This window comes from Lampetra fluviatilis, chromosome 32 (assembly GCF_964198595.1).
Source record: "Lampetra fluviatilis chromosome 32, kcLamFluv1.1, whole genome shotgun sequence".
In the NCBI taxonomy this organism is placed as follows: domain Eukaryota; kingdom Metazoa; phylum Chordata; class Hyperoartia; order Petromyzontiformes; family Petromyzontidae; genus Lampetra; species Lampetra fluviatilis.
In genome coordinates, this window is record NC_136306.1 from 8,209,950 (window position 1) to 8,228,415 (window position 18,466).

The 18,466-nt window shown below is 47.0% G+C and overlaps 1 protein-coding gene across 2 annotated transcripts in view; it reads right to left on the reverse strand.

Moving 5' to 3' along the window:
• Positions 1 to 7,527: 7,527 nt before the first annotated feature.
• Positions 7,528 to 18,466, reverse strand: part of LOC144943707 (synapsin-3-like) — a 157,737-nt gene continuing 146,798 nt past the window's right edge. For both annotated transcript variants that reach the window (XM_078871470.1, XM_078871469.1), the window contains 2 exons: positions 14,586 to 14,919; positions 7,528 to 12,978 (listed from right to left, as the gene is read on the reverse strand). In XM_078871470.1, the coding sequence (XP_078727596.1) occupies positions 12,846 to 12,978; positions 14,586 to 14,919 (467 nt within the window). In that variant the 3' untranslated portion in view covers positions 7,528 to 12,845. The remainder of the gene's footprint in view (positions 12,979 to 14,585; positions 14,920 to 18,466) is intronic.

An 18,466-nucleotide genomic window follows, 5' to 3' on the forward strand; every position in this document is an offset into this window, starting at 1 on the left:
TTAAGGGCAGGGATAGCGGTGGTGTGATTGTATGTTAAACCTTTTTCCCAAGTAGCCAACCGTGCTAATCGGAGGTGCTGGGGAAAAAACAACGAAATAAAATAAAATGAAAAGAAAAAAAACATGATTAATTAAGTACTTTACATTTTATTTTATTATTTTTACTTTTTATTTTCTATCTACGTTACTTTACCGAAAGAACCAAGAAAATGAATTCCTGCATTCACGAAAGGTTTAAGTAAAAAACAAACTAAAACACAAAAAGCAGTTCTAAAAAAAAAACTGAGTTTTCAATCTAGATTACTTAAGAGTGCATAGCTCCAGTGGCTTCCTAATATCGGAAGGCAGCGAGCATTCCAGACGGCCGCAGATGCGCATCTGAAAGCGCGCGATGCGGTGAACGCCGTCTTTGTTCGATGTTCGCGGTGATGATGGTTTATGGCCTTTGACGAGATAAGCGAGGTATTTTTGTTGAATTTGTGGCAAGCACTTCGCGTGTGTAATGAGCGCCATCTAATAATTAGAGCCTCTAGCGGTTGCGGTAGGCCAACTTGAAAATCACATGAGTTTAGAGTCGGAATCGGTGACTGCTCATACAGTCCTGGAGTCGTGTGTTTTGTTAGTGCCGCTGTATCGGGTGATTGACGAACGTTGCGGTGAATCATGCACAGGCCAAGAGGATATTACTGTGGCATCGAGTCAGCACTAAGCCAAATGCGATGGCTTTTGTCCAGTTATATTCAAGACCAAAAAATGCATTAATACGAGTAATTGACACCACGAGGTCCCATTAAAGAGAGAACAAACCCAGAGTTACCCTGCTTATTCGGATAAAAAAAATGCAATGTTTATTTGGATAACTTGAATTATTTCAACCCATTTCCTCATGGAATCCCAGCGATGTTTTAATTTTTGGAGGCGTATTAGAGGATTGATGCGGGTGGGGGGGGGGTAACAATCAAACATGCCTGCTTTTAAGAGAAAACATTACGTCGTATGTTTACTGTTCTATTTTGTCTTCGAGTTAATATTTAGAAGTGCGCTGCACAGTCATACACCGGCAGTGTGGTTTTTGGTACTGCATATACTGTACTGCATATACTGCACTGTATATACTGAACTCAACATACTGTACTGCACATACTGTACTGTTTATACTGAACTGAATATCCTGCACTGCATGATCCGCCCAGTCCGTGCTGCTACCGTGTAATGTATGGTCAACACACACAGCGCACCGGTTCGATCCCATCTCCAGGCGTGGCAATTTAAACAATGGAGCCCTTAAACAATGGATCACGGAGCGCCAGGCATTTAAACAAGGAAAATAAGCGAGAAGTAACCGGGGAGAGAAATACTAAAGCGAACATCATATAGAGAACTCGGGAGAGATAGAGAGAGGTTTTTTAAACCGGTGATGGGATCTTCAGCTGGGATTTAAACGTCTCCCATCAACTGAGTTCTTGACCTCCAAGGACCTCCAAGGTCAAGAACTCAGATTCAGCAACACATTTATAGAAATAAATGTGTTGCTGAATCAACTCCTGGATGTTTGGCGGAGCAGGCCCATGTTAAAGCCTTGAACACAAGTAGGAGAATGTTAAACTCAATGTGAATTTGAACTGGAAGCCAATGTAGAGAGGCATGAACGCAGGTGAGATACGGAGGGTCGTGGGTTCGATCCCAAACCTGACCATGACCCCTGGTATATTTGGAGTGCGCACCGTTCTCCCCGTGATCGCGTGGATTTCTTTCTCTGTGTTCTCAGGTTTTGCCCTGAACATTTAGCAACAACGCGCGTTGAGATTAATTTATTCTGCTATTATAAATTCCCACGTGATAATGTTAGCCACTGCGACGAGCTATTATGTGTGGCCAGGTCGCCTCTAAATCGTGCATTTAGAACACATTCCTGCGGAGGGAGCTGGTAGGAACGTTGGGTTGCTCGGTCAATGGCCAGGGTCAATGGCGGCGTGGTGTATTCCGCAAATATGCCCGACTGTGAGGGCGGGCACAAGCCGGCGTGAGTAGGTTAAACGTTGAGTTTAATAAGGGCACCACGGGGTGACCAGCCCCTCCCCACCCAGCCCCACCCCTCCCACCCCCCACCCAGCCCCTCCCCACCCTCCCCACCCAGCCCTTCCCCACCTTCCCCTCCCCACCCAGCCCCTCCCCACCCTCCCCTCTCTACCCAGCCCCACCCCTCCCATTTTTGGATGCACGACGGACGGACACAATAATGCCCTGTGGGCTGGTGTAACCAGGAGGTTCCTACCAGTATTATTCTACTGCAATAAATTTCCACACTATAAGCCACAATTGTTGAAGCTATCATTTGTGGCCAGGTCGCTTCTGAAAAAGAAGTTCACACCTCAGTGGGACCATGTATATAATACCATGTTGTTACTATATACATGGACCCGAGCAGGAGTGCGAGTGAGAGACACCCTCTACCGGAGCGAAGTGCGGTGATGCACGCCTGGTGTGTCAAACACGCGTGAGATGGGTTGTGTGTGTCACTTTCAACAGCCGAGAGGTGACAACCCGCACCGATACACCCGTACAACAAAGACCCCCCCCATCCCCACGGTGTCGTCTCAACAGACTGTTGGGGCATGGGCTGTTCGCGAGCATCAGCAGCAGCATCACTTGTGAAGGTCGCCAATGGCACACGAGGGGTGGTTGTGTGGCCAGCAACCACGCCCGGCCATACACACACTCGGGGTGGGAGGGGTGGGGGGTCTCTCGGGGCACGTTGTGTTCATAAATAACTCGCGAAAACACAAGAAGCTGGGGCCACGTCGGCCCACGTTTCTCGTTCGTTCAGCCAAGTGGGGCAAGGGTCACCCAACCCGGCACCCCATCACCCACCCGCCCACCCAACCGCCCGCCCGCCCGCCCACTCACGGCCACGGCGCGGGTTCAATGCCGAGGTCCATGCACGGACGGCAACCTGGAAATCGTGGTGGGGCGTCAGATTTCTTGGTTTGTGGCAACCACCCCCACCACCACCACCACCCCTTAGGTTGACTCGGTCTTGAGCGTGAGCGCGTCTCTCAGGTGCCGTGGCTCTGACTCGCTGTGACGGAGGTTCAGGCTGTTTCCTTGTTGACAAAGTGCCATTGATGAATGGAAATTAAAAATAAATTGCTGACGGCAGCACAACTAACTTGCACGTGGCGGGGAAATTGAGCTAGAACCTTCTTCGCAAGCTGGTGACAAGCCCAGCCTTTGTGGTTTTTTTTCATCACCCAAGTATGGACATTGCACGGAAATAGTGGAATGTTTGTCGCGGATGATGAGTGTTCGTTTTAATATTTACAGATTTTTGTTTGTTGTTGCCACAATATGGAGGGTGGGGAGGCGCAGTGGAGTGATTCACGCACTAGGCCATGAACCCGGGGCCACATGAGTTTGACTTCCGGCCACGGCTAACAGCAGCGGCGAGGCAGGGATGCCACCTCTGAAGTACAAAAAATATATCGGAAGATCTCATAATGTAGGAATAGTGAAGTTCTTGTATTTTAAATGCATCGTCTTGAGTGGTGCATTATTGTGATAATTGTTTTTTACCCTTCCATCTGGCAACAAAACTGACACCTTTTTTTACAAGGAGTCATGTTTGCATAGACCACAATACCTGCAGTCATAATGCACACAAAAACATAACTCTGATAATGTATGCACTGTCCTTGAAGTTGATTGGTCCACACCCGAGACAGCTTTCCTTAGAGCCTATTTTCACATGGGTTGGACCAGATGACGCCAAAAGGCGCATTATCAGAGTTATGTTTTTTTTTGTTTGCATTATGACTGCAGGTATTGTGGTCTATGCAAACATGACTCCTTGTAAAAAAAAGTGTCAGTTTTGTTGCCAGATGGAAGGGTAAAAAACCAATTATCATATTTTTTACTGGCAAATGAGGTTCCAATGGTGGTGTATTATTATCTACGAGGTAACTGACAAACTGGGACTATTAATGTCTCGGGAAGGTTTACACATTTCGACTAAGGACAGCTATTGTACTTCAACAAGATGACAATCCTAGGAAAACCAGGACAGGTGGCAACCCTCGTGGTAAGTGATACCAGGACCTGGACACAGCCGCACCCTTCACGGACTTGCACTGACCATACTCTTAGTTCTTTCGGTAAAGTCACGTAGGTAAAAAATGAAAGTAAAATTAATAAAAATAAAATAATAAAATCACGACGTTTCGGAGGCAACACAAGTCTCCGTCATCAGGTGGGACCGTCACAGCCAGATGACGGAGACTTGTGTTGCCTCCGAAACGACGTGATTTAATTTTTTTATTTGTTTATTTTTATTAATTTTAATTTCATGTTTTACCTACGTGATTTTACCGAAAGAACTAAGAGTATGAATCCTTGCAGTCACGAAAGCTTCAAATCTAGAATTGCACTGACCAGGGTGGTGAAGTATGGTCACATAACCCCCATGACTGACAAGGCGGGGAGAGGCCCTCTTCATCCAGTAATGGATTGATAAAAGGACTGCATTATTATCTAATTATATTTATCTCATACGTTTACAATTAGCCAGGCTTCAGACCTTGGAGTTATTCTTCCAGTTTCCTTGGTGGACCTGTGTGACTGCATGATGATCACGTAAACATTTGATGGCATTTGTTTTACTCCATGATCAAGAATGACAGCATACTCTAAATACAACACTGTAAATAACAGAAATATAAACCTTTAAACATAAATAAATGGATAACACAGAACATCGAAACAAACTGGAATTATCTGTAATAGTGACAAAACTTACATCCCTTTGTAAATACACTTCTGACGAACGCCTCCCCGTGCCGTACAGGTCGTGGGGGTCATTTGACCATACTTCACCACGCTGGTCGGTGCAGATTTGTGCAAGCCGGGGCAGAGACGCCACGGTGAGATGTTAATTACCTCGCCTGGTATGCAGGAGGTCGTGGGTTTGACCCCGATCCTGACACCTGGTGTATATTTAGAGTTCGTATGTTCTTCCTGTAGTCGTGTGGATTTTTCTCCGAATCTTCCGGCTTTTCCCTCCACATTTAGAATTTCCACGCGATTTGACACTTCGTCGAGCTATCATTTGTGATAGCCAGGTCGCTTATGAAAAATATCTAGATAGGTCAGTGGGCCTCACCTGGTACAACAATTAACTATTTACGGCATAAAACAAATAGCGCACCATTCCACTATTATTCAAAGCACTTACCGTTATCACATCCACCACCTTAGTACCGGTTTTCCCATCGACCCTGCCCGTAACCCCACTTTAACCTCTTCCCCAAGCCTCCACTCAATTTTCTATTCAACTTTTTAGTTGCTGGCGTTCGCAAGCACCGGGTGGGGGAAGGTGTTCGAGACTCACGCAGACACAGGGTGTGTCTGCGTGGTGGGCACGTTGTGTTCATAAATAACTCACGAAAAACTGTTTCGCTCGATCCTAGGGGGGCGGGGGGGGTGGCTGTGGCTGGCTCGCGGAGTTCACAATGAGCCAAATGTGCCAAGGGTCACGCAGCCCGGTTACTCATCCAGCCACTCAACCCAACTCGATTGCACCGCACGTAACCACACCGCACCGCATGCATCGTCGCAACCACACCGATGGCGCTGTTTGTAACTTTCCCGAGGGTTTCGTGAAATCCGTCACCGTACACCCCCCGGCTCCGATATTAACGCGCCGGGCTTTGGGAAGATGAGCCCGCTACGTTGTGTTGCAACGTGGGGGTTTCGTGTAACGATTATCACCGCACGGCGCTTGCGTTGTGCGCGCGCGTGCCCTCCATCGAACGCGTGCCGGCGACTGCCGCCAGCGATCACCAATGGACGAGTTGTTGATAACATGTTTACAGGGTCGACTCGTTATTCGTGCGGGATACGTTCCGGAGATGCTCGTAAAATAGCAAAATTTCGCGGATAACGATATTGTCCTTTTAAAAAGAAGTTACCTTAAATAAATACATAATTTGGCTATCAAATGCATGACCATGATCAGAACACATATTTAGAGTTCTCACGTTTTCCCCGTGGTTGCGTGGATTTTTCTCCGGGTCCTCTGATGGTTCGCTCAACATTTAGAAACATGCGTTTTGAGTATTTGGCCGCAATAAATTCCCACGTGATAAGCCACTTCGTTGAACTATCATTTGTGGGCAGATGGTTTCTGAAAAAGAGCTACATAGCTCAGTGGGCTTAACCTGATTAAAAAACTAATTTAGTGTAAATATCTTCTTGGTTCTTTTGGTGACTTTACCGAAAGAACCAAGAAGATGAATCCCTGCAGTCACGAAAGCTTTAAATCGAAATTTAGTGTAAATAGTTTTAGCCTGACTGGGCCGACTCGGTGCCACGTGGTTGCTCCCTTCAGCGGGCCGCATGGCGCCCTCTCAGAATCGAGGTGCGTGCCTTCACGTGGGTCACGTGGCAATATGATGTCGTTTGCGTCCTTCACATAGGCTCAGATCCAGGGACGTTTGAATTTTTTTTAAAGACAATCGTATAAAGATATTTTTTCTGGGAATTGGCTAACGCAGGGGTCGGTAAGCAAAACATCAAGAGACATTTTTTTTAATTCGGTAAAAAAATTTCAACATACCAAGAGCCGCAAAGCATGTGAAAACGAGACGATGGTTGCTTAATAACCTCACGAAGCAGCCTTTAAAGAGCCGCATGCGGCGCTGGAGCCGCATGTAGCACTACCCCTGGGCTAACTTAGCCGAAGTCTGCGATAAAAGCTATTCCTGTTATAAACAACATTTTACTGGTAAGAACCCACTGGTTCCACCAGCCCACAGGGGATTATTGTGTCCGTCCGTCGTGCAGGGAGGGGCTGGGTGGGGAGGGTGGGGTTGGGTGGGGAGGGGCTGGGTGGGGAGGGTGGGGCTGGGTGGGGAGGGGTTGGTCACCCCGTGGTGCCCTTATAAAACTCGGAATACACCACGCCGCCGTTGACCCTGGCCATTGACCGAGCAACCCAACGTTCCTACCAGCTCCCTCCGCAGGAATTGTGTTTTTTTAAAATGGCTTTCTTCGGTCAGGGCAGGGTAAGCTTGCAGGGAAGATGAAGTGGGATGGGTCGAGCACATGGATCCGTGTGCTTTGTGGAGTGTTTGGACAAAATCTGAGCTCTGCAGCAACGGCCCAGGGCTGTTTCTGAGTCGCTGGGTGCACTTATTTAATGGTTGCAGAAACGTGGCATTAATGGCTTGTTTACTTTTCCTTACTTTGCACGACTATCATGCTTTTTATACTGCTTGTTGTTGTAACGTTCTTACCCGCCCCTACTGGACATATGTGAAAAAGAGCTTTATAGCTCATCGGATTCCTCCGGGATAAATACATTTTGTGATTCTGATCCTCAAAAATGTGGCATGAGAGTGGAGAAGAAAGTTTTAATCTCAGCTCTGCGTAGAATTGAAACGAATTAATAGAGCCCGCACGTGACGTTGAATACCTGTTACACTTTTAACATACATACTATTCACAACGGGAACAAAAAACTCAGCGAACACAGACACTTTCATTTTTATTATGTTTTTTGTTTGTTTGTTGTTGTTCAAACGCATCGACTTCACATTTACAAACACTGGCAGCCCACACGTTTACGAGACGGCAAGCAATGACTGTCCATTTGAAACGCACGGCAAACTAAACACACGTCGTCTTTCCGCTCACTCCGCGTCCTCCCGAAATCAAACGCGGGATTTTCCTCTTAGCCCTCCCCCCGCCGCCACCACCATGAATATCGTGAAAATATTCACCGAATTAAAAACGGTGGACATTTGAATCAAATGCTTTCTCCTCCTTCTCCTCCTCCTCTCGGTAATTTAGCAAGCAGCAAAAAACACGAATAACTTACAGACTTTACTCGCAAATGAAAGAGGTTGGCTGACCGCCGGAACGACAACCCCGCAACTGATGTCAGTAAAAAGGGGCGCGCTCTTTTGTAGCACAATTAGCGATGGACTCATCGACGACACCTTTGACGGGAAAGCCTTTGCCTCGGCAGTGTAGGGAAGAGTTCAGGCCCACGGGGTGCGGTGCAATGCCAACGACTTGTTTTCGTCGTTGCGGTGCCGAGATGATCGAAATTCTCAATTGTCGAGTGGCCACGTGCACAGCGGGGCTCGTCATTGTGTTCCGCTCGGTTGTTGAGTTAGAACTGGAACGATTGATATATATCTATACACTACGAACAATTACTTTTCGATTTAAAGCTTTCGTGACTGCAGGGATTCATATTATTGGTTCTTTCGGTAAAGTCACGTCGAAGGGAAATAATAAAATAATAAAAAGAAAACATAATAAGATAAAATTCTCACGACGTTTCGGCCACAACGTAAGCAGCCGTCCTCAGGTGAAGAACAGGCCTGTCGGAAAGACAACTCATTCAGACGCTCTCTTTCCGACAGCTCTGTTTTTCACCTGAGAACGGCTGCTTGCGTTGTGGCCGAAACGTCGTGAGAATTGTATTTTATTATGTTTTATTTTTATTATTTTATTATTTCCCTTCTACGTGACTTTACCGAAAGAACCAAGAAAACAATTACTGAGCTGTGTCGCTCTCTTTCAGAAGCGACCTGGCGATCACAAATGATGGCTCAACGAGGTGGCTTATCACGTGGACATTAACAGCAGGCGGATAATGCACTCTTAACGCGTGTTCCATATTTAGAATCAGCAAAACACGTTGATTCTGAACGTCGAGGGGAAAAACAGGAGGACCTGGAGAAAAATCCACGTGACCACGGGGAGAGCATGCAAACTCCACATATACAGGCATCAGGGTCGGGGTCGAACCCACGTCCTCTGCATATCAGGCGAGAGAGTTAATATCTCGCCACCGTGGTGAACAGCAATATCATGGTGTAGAGATATTTACGAGAAACTCTGGCCAGATAGCAACGTGGCCTAAAGCGAAAAATCAATTGTGAAGAGTAAAAGTATGACAATGGTGATGGTGGCAGATGATGATGGTGACGAAAACACACATCTTTCCATACATTCCTAATAATATGATGATAATGATGGCTTGTAGGAGATTGGAATTGAGCCACCCGTTAAAAGCGAGCAATCAAAACCAAACAGATTATCTGTTAAACGCTTTTGTCCACTCCCCAGGTCAGGTTGCATCCTCTAAAAAACACTGACTTGCGTTTTGAAAAGACAACTTTTCCTGTTCCGATTTTGCGCGCAGTGCTCATCCTCGTTCTTGGGTTGCCAGCGGAGAAAGTGATAAAGATCCCTCGCGGGACCGCGCTGAGCACCTGAACCGATCCCGCTGCACTCACTCACAGCCAAGCCTCTCCGGGAAGGTGTCGCTGGGCTCTCCTTTAACACATCCTGCGTGGAGCGGTCGAGACAACTGGCTTCACGTGTGCGCACCCCCCCCCCCCCTAAGGAAGACAAATACCGCCGAGCCAAAACAACTGCCTGGAAAGGTCGCCGACAGCCGATAGAGATTTACGACGACAAGTGAAATGCAAATCGAAGCTACTTGAAATTCGATCAAATTCAAGCCAAGATTGCACATACCCCCCCCCCATCCCCAATTTTTTTTTAAACGACACACAGGAGTATAAATACTTTCCATCTACTTATCATTCTTAACCTTTGCGCGTGGGTGTCGATTCGTTCAAAACAGCGAGCGAGGTTGAGTGGCCACCCCGGGGCGTAGGTCGGCTGATTCGATCGAGGCCATCGTCCCGACGCGCGGGATGAACGCAGGGCTGGGCGCAAAGCGGGGCACCTCCGACATGCAAGCGACTTGGTAATGGGGACGACGATGCTGGGAGGGGACGGCGCTGGCTCATGCGGAAAAATACGGGAAGGAAAATCGCGAGAGGAGAGGTCAATGACGTAGAGGTCAGTGCAGGGGGGGGGGGTGGGAAAGGGGCCCCCATTTGGTTCTGGGGGCTCATGCCGATCACGCTACGGCCACTGCGAGCAACCGCACCGCTGCACCACCGCTCCGTCCCGAGAGCGACAACACAAGTTGGAAGAAATTGGAATGCGCCTGCAGCTGTCGGTGTTTGCCTGCCTCTTGGGGTACGCAAACACCTGGACACATCACGGGGGGAGAATAATATCTCGCCAATATTGGCAAGATGCGAGAACTACGTGTGTACGAATTGTCTCGAGTGGTGTATTATTATTATTATTACTTTTAGATTTGAAGCTTTCGTGACTTGCAAGGATTCATATTCTTAGGTTTTTTCGGTAAAGTCAAGTAGGTAAATTTTTTTAATTAAAACTAATAAAAGTAAAATAAAATAAAAAAAATAAAATAAAATAATAAAAATCACGACGTTTCGGAGGCAACACAAGCTTCCGTCTTCAGGTGGAACCGTCACAGCACGATAGCTGTATCAAGTAAATTTTATTTTACTTTTATTAATTTACATTTTTTACCTACGTGACTTTACCGAAAAAACCTAAGAATATTATTACTTTTGTTGTGCACTGACTTAGACTTACAGGTTACCCAGAATAGCTATCTCAAAAAGGAGATCCTGGGAAAACCGGGTCACGTGGCAACCCGAGTTTGCCATTGGCGTGCACAATTTCCAAATGACATGCTCTTGGTCTCTGCCCCCCCACCCACCCCCGCCCTCTCTGGAACGAGGACGACCGCACGTGCAGCCGATGTGGTGGATCCAACACGACGAATGTGACCCATGCAGGGAGAAGCGCGGGGCACAGAGGGAATGAAACGTCCGCCCTCCTCCTCGACTCGCATTGCTCAGGCTGCACACAAAACAAATGGGTCGGCAAAGAACGAGTGGTGGGGTTTTTGTTGTTGTTGTTTTTTCACGCCGCACCATTCACACGTCCGTCATGCTCGGGGAACCGTTTGGACATTGGTGGGAGGGAAGGGTTTTGTCAAACTGGAGGGGCTCTAAAAGCGAACGCGTTCAAGTTGCTCATGTGGGGGGTGGGGGGTCTGCAATGTCTGCTGTCGTAAAAACGCACTGCAAGCAGAAATCTCAATGTTAAAATACCCCAGGATAACGCCTCCGACTATCGAATTCTACTCAGTGTTTGGACCCCTCTAAATCATTATTTATTTGAACCCACGGAATTCATTCTCATTGGAATAGTATGATGTTAAAATGACGCAGATTATTCTATAGCCAAAACCTCGTGCAAATCAAATACCGTAACCCTCCACACAATTGCGGATAATACCCTTAGCATGCGATATAATTAGGATTTATGTAGCAACGAACTGAAACTGCATGTCAGGTTATCGATTGCCGCGTGTTTACTTATTTCTACTTAGCAAACATGTATAGACTCGGGTCCTGATGTTACCGAGTATATTATTTGAAAAGAAATCGACAGGCAAACCACAATCTGCACATAACTCTTGATTGTAGCAGTATGCCTTTAGCTTCATCGAGTCCATACGATATCTGAGAGAGATTATAGGACGAAAAAGCATTGAATAGTAAGAGTATTGAACCGTTTCGGTGGCTTTAAGTTAATTTAAGCGAAATGCACTCGGTCTGAGCCACGGTTTGTGGTCACGTTTGAGAGGGCGGCAAAGGAATAGGAGGCGAGGGCTGGGATGAGGCATGTGCAGGACCAGCACAGATTTGTCCTTCACTCACACTTAACGCTTAAAAGCAGGGCTTCATTTCTCATGAAATATTCTCCCCGGGGCTCTTAACCCCCTCACCCCTAGAAATAGTTATCAGAGCTCAGCCCCGGACAGCTCCATGTGAACTGAAGCCCTACTTCGAAGTATCATCGGTTTGCTACTGAAAGAAAAAAACCCACCCTCGCCTTCAGCTGTGAATTGTAAAATAAATGTTAAGTGTGCGCCAAGTAATTTGCAGTATAAGAGAATATTTTGCCATTCTGCTGATAGGCCTTCCAGATTAACGCGTCCTGGCAGCATTCGTTTAAGCAAGTGATCTGGTTGTGTCTTTGGCTGCGTCTCGTTCCCGTTGTGAATAGTATTTCACTTGGGCTAGCCGATTATATGGGCAGAGGCCGACCTTCAACGGAATCGCGTTGTGCTCCAGAACTGATTCGAGAACCAGATTATGTTGGTGACGCTGTTGCTGCGTTGGCAGTGGTGCAAACGCACAGTTAACAACAACAACTCAACATGTATGTCAATGATACTTTGGCCTTAAAAATAAATATATATACTCGTCGATGTTTTTTGGAAATGGTTCTGCTCTATTAATGTGCTAGGACGAGGGGTCATTGCCCTAAACATTGCCTGTTTTTTCCCCTTAAAGGCAGTATTATTGACCAACGTGTTGAGTAATTTTTTTCAGTTTAGAACCAGCCACACCGTGAAAGAGATTTTAAACCAGAGTTGGGACGATTAGCCGATGAACCAATTAAATATTGCAATCAACTCATTTACACAGTCAGTCACTTGGGCCCGTGAAAAAAATGGCGGCTGCCCCCCACGTTCTGTTTCCTGAAGGAGGGAAACCCCTCATAAGCCACGCCCAGCGTGACGCAGCTGTTGATGCCAATGACGTCACCAAAGTCTCGCCTATCACCTCCCGTCCAGCGGCACACGTGGGAACGTAGATGAGACTTCCTCCCTCCCCCCAACTATTTCCATCTTATCCATACAGTCAAGCAATTGATCATTAGAGTGATCCGTTTATGAAACAATTGAATATCCGAGCCCTACTTTAAACCTGGTTCACGCCTAAGACAATATCCGTTAACCGATGGAAACTTAAGTGGAAGTTCGCTTGAATGTTGAGACATTCAGCGAGTCATGCGAGCGAGCCACCCGCGCCGGCGACGCAGCGACAAGTTCGCGTGCCGCGGAGCGCGCGTCATCGACCGTGGGGGCCTTAGTCGGAGAAGAGGCTTGCGAACGACTTGCGCAGGGTCCGGATCGTCTCGGCTTTGGCCTCCTCCTCGCCGGAACCGGCCTTGCCGGCGCCGTCCCCGCCGCCCATCGTGCCCGACACCGACCGCGACTTGCTGTTGGTTAGGGACACGCGGGGGCGGGCGGGGGGGAAACAAGTAAACCCGTAAAAACAAAGTTTTTCACTATAAATCCTTTATATGCGTGGCGGCTAGAATCTTCTCGTCCTCTGGCTTGAGATGGCTGCCACCTATGGGTGAGATGATTGTCTGCCAGTATTAAGCAATTGGTAATTAAATATTTAATTTGTTTTCCCTAAACAGTGTAAAATTTTGGGAATTTTTTTACGAACATTAATTGTCTCGCACAACGAGTCTGTGTGGAAAATGTCAGCTCGATTGGATCACGGGAAGTGGGTTAAAAAACGACCGAAAGATTTGCACGGTCGTAAGCAAGCAAGCAAGCACGCAAGCAAGCACGCAAGCAAGCAAGCGAACTTAATATAAAGGATTTTTAAAAAGTGATGCGGTTGGTTTGGCCCAACGAATTGCTGAGACGTACAAACAAAAACACGCAAGGCTGCGACGGAGCAGTCACCTACGTCTCGGTCGACTAAGTCTTGGTTGGAAAAAAATGGCAACACAAGAAATGTGGATGACAACGATAATGTCGCGACAATGTCAATGTCATCCACATTTTTTGTGTTGCTATTTAAAAAATATGTTTAATTATATTCCAGTAGGAGTCCCGTACAGAGCACAAACCGCGACGTGGGGGAGTGAGGGGGGGTTGGTACATAAACTCCGCAGACCTTAGTCCCGAATGCTCTGCTCCTGAATTTAGAGGAGGGAGGAGATTTTTCTCGCTGCCCCAGCGAGTGGGGACAGCGAGCGGGGTGTGTGTACTCTTTATGTGCATCTCTGTCGCTATTTTAATAACCGAACAGAATTAAGAGTGTTTTGGGTTCAGTGTGGGGCTGCCTAAGTGGTGGCCAGGTCAGCATTTGTCTCGCGGGTCGGAGCAGCGAGCCGTCACCGTAGAGAAGCCTGTGTTCGAATCCGGGTCGTCATCGGTCATTAAAGCAGGGCTTCAAGTGGAGCCCGGTTACCACGAAAAAAACAATCATCATGAAGTCAAAATCTCACCGAAGTTGGCTTTACTCCAGCTCTGAGAAATAAGTAATTTGGTTTGATGCCCAATGGACACTGTTTTTGTAGGGCATATGAAAGGCGGCACCCCAAGTGTGACCTATTCAAGCATGACGTGGTAAGAATTGGGGAAAAAAGCAAAAAAATATAAGGAAACCCGGAGACTGCCAAGAAAGTGAGGTTGAGGTCAACCTAAAACTCAGTGTGGGAAAATTCGCAAAAACTGGTGTAGGATAGTCCATCACGTGGCCAGCTCTCGGATCGAGGAAAGGCTAGAAACGGAACGATCGATCGAATCGACGTGCGGGACGCGGTATATCGAGCTTCGAGGACGCGCTGCAAAACAGACGTCGGTGAAGCTTACTCGGAAATAATTCCACAAAATGTACGTACGTGCGTATGTATGTTGAACTTCTTTCGCACCGTACGTAGCCAACCGTGCTAATCGTAAGTGCGGGGGAAATGACAACAAACTGAACACAAAAAGGTAGCGATCGAATGCCACGGTGACTCGAAGCGAGACCGAAGCTGCTCCCATGTTTGCGAGCGAGACAGAAAGGGGGCCGGGCACCTACTTGAGCTGCGGGTGCGGCTTCTGCTCCGGCTTAGTCGATGCAGCGGGGGTGGCAGCTGCAGATGCTGCTGCTGCAGCGGCGGCATCAGCGGGACTGCTGGCAGAGGACGACGATGCCGACGACGCCGACGACGCCGACGTCCGCTGCTGCGAGTGTTTCGTCGTGCTCCCTGTGGCCCCTGACGACCCCTGTCTGTCGGGCGGCACTGGCTGTCCCGGAGCGCTGGGCCGCGGTTGCTGGGTCTGAGGGTTTCCTCCAGACTTTGGCTTGGCTCCTCCGCTCACCGCCGCCGCCGCCGCTGCTGCTGCTGGACCAGACTTTTGCTGCTGCAGAGCTGTAGGGTGCATTTGTTTTAGTGTGTGTCAGTGGGGAGCGGAGGTGCAGCGGTTAGCGTGATGCGGTGGGAGCCTGGCGACCCGAGTTTCGATTCCAAGGCCAATACCAGTGACGATTATTTTAAGTGGTCCTGAGCTTCCCCTAGGTCGGCTGAGCCTCAAATGAGTAGTTAAGTATCGTCACTAGGGAGACAAAAGTGCCCGGGCGTGGTGCTGGCCACCCACCCCCTCGCTAACTGCACTTGCCCCAAGATTCTGTTGAGGCTATCTATATATATAAAATCGCAAATCTGTCTGTCTGTGTGTGTGTCTGTGTGTCGCCGGACCATACGCAGTTTCATTGGACGGCGGTTGCCCCTGGCAACGGGTAGCGACGCATTCGCTGCCGGGTGGACGCCATTTTTAATTCCCGTTAAAAATATGCGCACGCATTAACACGCGACTCTGAGGTAAATTCATCAAAGTTTCACGTCCTCTTCACTCCCCCCCCCCACCACAATGTGTGCAATTACTATTATAGGGTCAGTCAACTGTGTAATTACTTTTAAACCCGACGCGCCAAGAATCGATTCTCTGAATCGCGCAAAGGAATCGAAAGTTGTAGATTCCTTTAGATTCGGACGATTCCCGTTTACTATAAGTTGCTTAAAGTCGATATAAACTGCTACGAACGGGAAATATCCGGCGTTGACCGGGGCAAAAATGTAATTAAAAACTCCTGAAAAAATAAAAAAATAAAATAACAATGAAAATGAAACTCTATCATTCAAAATGTAAACCCCCAACATGCCAGGAATCGATTCTTTGAATCGCACAAAGGACTAATCGAAGGTTGTAATTACTTTAGGATCGCGCTTCCTGTTTAATATAAGTTGTTTATAGAGTTGATATAAACTGCTACGAATGGGAAATATCCGGCGTTGACTGGGGCAAAAATATAATGGTGAGGGCGGTTGTGAGTGGCGATTGTGAGTGGTGATTAGTGAGTGGTGAGGGGAGGTTGAGTGGTGAGGGTGAGTGGTGAGGATGAGTGGTGAGGGTGAATGGTGAGGGTGTGATTGGTGAGTGGTGAGGGTGTGATTGGTGAGGATGAGTGGTGAGGGAGAGTGGTGAGGGAGAGTGGTGAGGGTGAATGGTGAGGGTGAGTGGTGAGTGGTGAGGGTGAGTGTTGAGGGTGAGTGGTGATTGGTGAGGGTGTGATTCGTGAGGATGAGTGGTGAGGGAGAGTGGTGAGGGAGAGTGGTGAGGGTGAATGGTGAGGGTGAGTGGTGAGTGGTGAGGGTGAGTGTTGAGGGTGAGTGGGGAGTGGTGATTCGTGAGGGTGTGATTGCTGAGGATGAGTGGTGAGGGAGAGTGGTGAGGGAGAGTGGTGAGGGTGTTATTGGTGAGGATGAGTGGTGAGGGAGAGTGGTGAGGGTGAATGGTGAGGGTGAGTGGTGAGTGCTGAGGGTGAGTGTTGAGGGTGAGTGGTGAGTGGTGATTGGTGAGGGTGTGATTGGTGAGGATGAGTGGTGAGGGAGAGTGGTGAGGGAGAGTGGTGAGGGTGAATGGTGAGGGTGAGTGGTGAATGGTGAGGGTGTGTATATATGTAAGGTTATTAAGAAATATATTTTTCACCTGGGCAACGCCGGGTACTACTGTTAAACCCGACGCGCCAAGAATCGATTCTTTAAATGTTGACTACAAATAGTCATTAAGCTGGGTGAGCGTACTGGCAGTCTATAATGTAGACTGTAGCCTGCTTATTAAATTGGGTGAGTGTACTGCCAGTCTATAATGTTGACTGTAGCCTGGTTATTAAGCTGGGTGAGCGTACTGGCAGTCTATAATGTAGACTGTAGCCTGCTTATTAAATTGGGTGAGTGTACTGCCAGTCTATAATGTTGACTGTAGCCTGGTTATTAAGCTGGGTGAGCGTACTGGCAGTCTATAATGTAGACTGTAGCCTGGTTATTAAGTAAAGTTAGTCAATTTGTAACACGTAGGCTTTCGCGACCATTATTCATAAACAACGTTATTGGGTTTAGATCGCCTTATTTATTAATGTGTTGTAACCCTCCACCACCCGACACGGCCAATCAGTAAAAAAGTGTGACGTTCATAAAAGGCTAATAGTTCACTGCTTTAGCCCACCGGTGTGTTCAAGCGTTAAACCACAAGAATTACCATTTCTGATGAAAAAACAACTGTGTAATTACTTTAAAACCGGACGCGCCAAAAATCCATTTTTTAAATGTTGACTGTACAAATAGTCATTAAGCTGGGTGAGCGTACTGCCAGTCTATAATGTAGACTGTAGCCTGGTTATTAAGCTGGGTGGGTGTACTGGCAGTCTATAATGTAGACTGTAGCCCAGTACGCACTGCAGTTACATTATTAAGAGTAGTTTTCAAATATTTTTAAAACCCGGGCAACGCCGGGTACTTCCTGCTAGTCGGTGGGATATTTGTCTTGCTAATTGTGGTAGAGTGGTGAACATCACCAACATCACCATTATCATCATCATCATCGTCGTCGTCATTTTCTTTAAATGTGATAACATTCTTGGTCAGTGTTGTTGATGCATAGCATTGGTCAACCAAAAAAAAACCAAACCGAACTTTTAGAGACGAAAGTTTCGACTGAGACACTGCTGAGTGATTTTTATTTATTTTAAACTTTAATTCATATTCCTATTCCAAGAATTTGAGCAAAAACAAAAGGCAATTGTGCCTGGAAAATTGAGCTCTATTAATTTAGCAAATCAAAACAGCAAGTGAAATAAAATCTAATAAAAATTTATTATAATAATAATCCAGCAGCAGTCAGCAATGTGAGACTTGTCTAGACTGTCAGGGTGACGTCTAACATTTGGGAATTTCATTGCAAACTATAACAACCTTCTCAGTGGCCAATAAGGCACCTGTGGGTACCATGGCAGAAACTGCTCCGCAAAGCAGTTAGGATGTCTCCTTCAGCGTATTATGATTCACTCCCCTCGAGGTCACAATGCAATTTTATTTATTTATTATTTGTCTTGTTACCATCTAGTTTGTGTCGCATCTTCTTTTTTCCTTCTCGTATGTACAGCTGCGTTTGCTCCTTTGCTTAATTATATATTTTTGTTGCATATAATTCACATGTGTTAGTTTCACACGCATAAGCTTTCACACATATATATTCTGAGGGTAAGAGTTGATGCGAATAGACGAATCGATACGTCGTTACCTGCCTACTCCCTGTGCACAACGCAATGGGGCAGTACTGTCAACTTTCGATTATCTGGGGTATTGAGAGCGAGGGGTGGCCCGGATAAAAGCACAAAAACGGAGGATGCAAAACACCCGGAGGTTAGGCGATAGAAAAACATATTTTTAGTGACTTACCTTTCCTATACTTTGCACTCCTATCAGTTTATGTATTGTTTTTGTAAAGGTCTGACCCACCCCTACTGGACATCTGTGAAAAAGAGCTTCATTGCTCATCGGATTCCTCCTGCAGTATAAATAAATATTCGGATTCATTTGTAACCTATGCAGAATCAGCATAAAATGCTTCGCAAAGTAA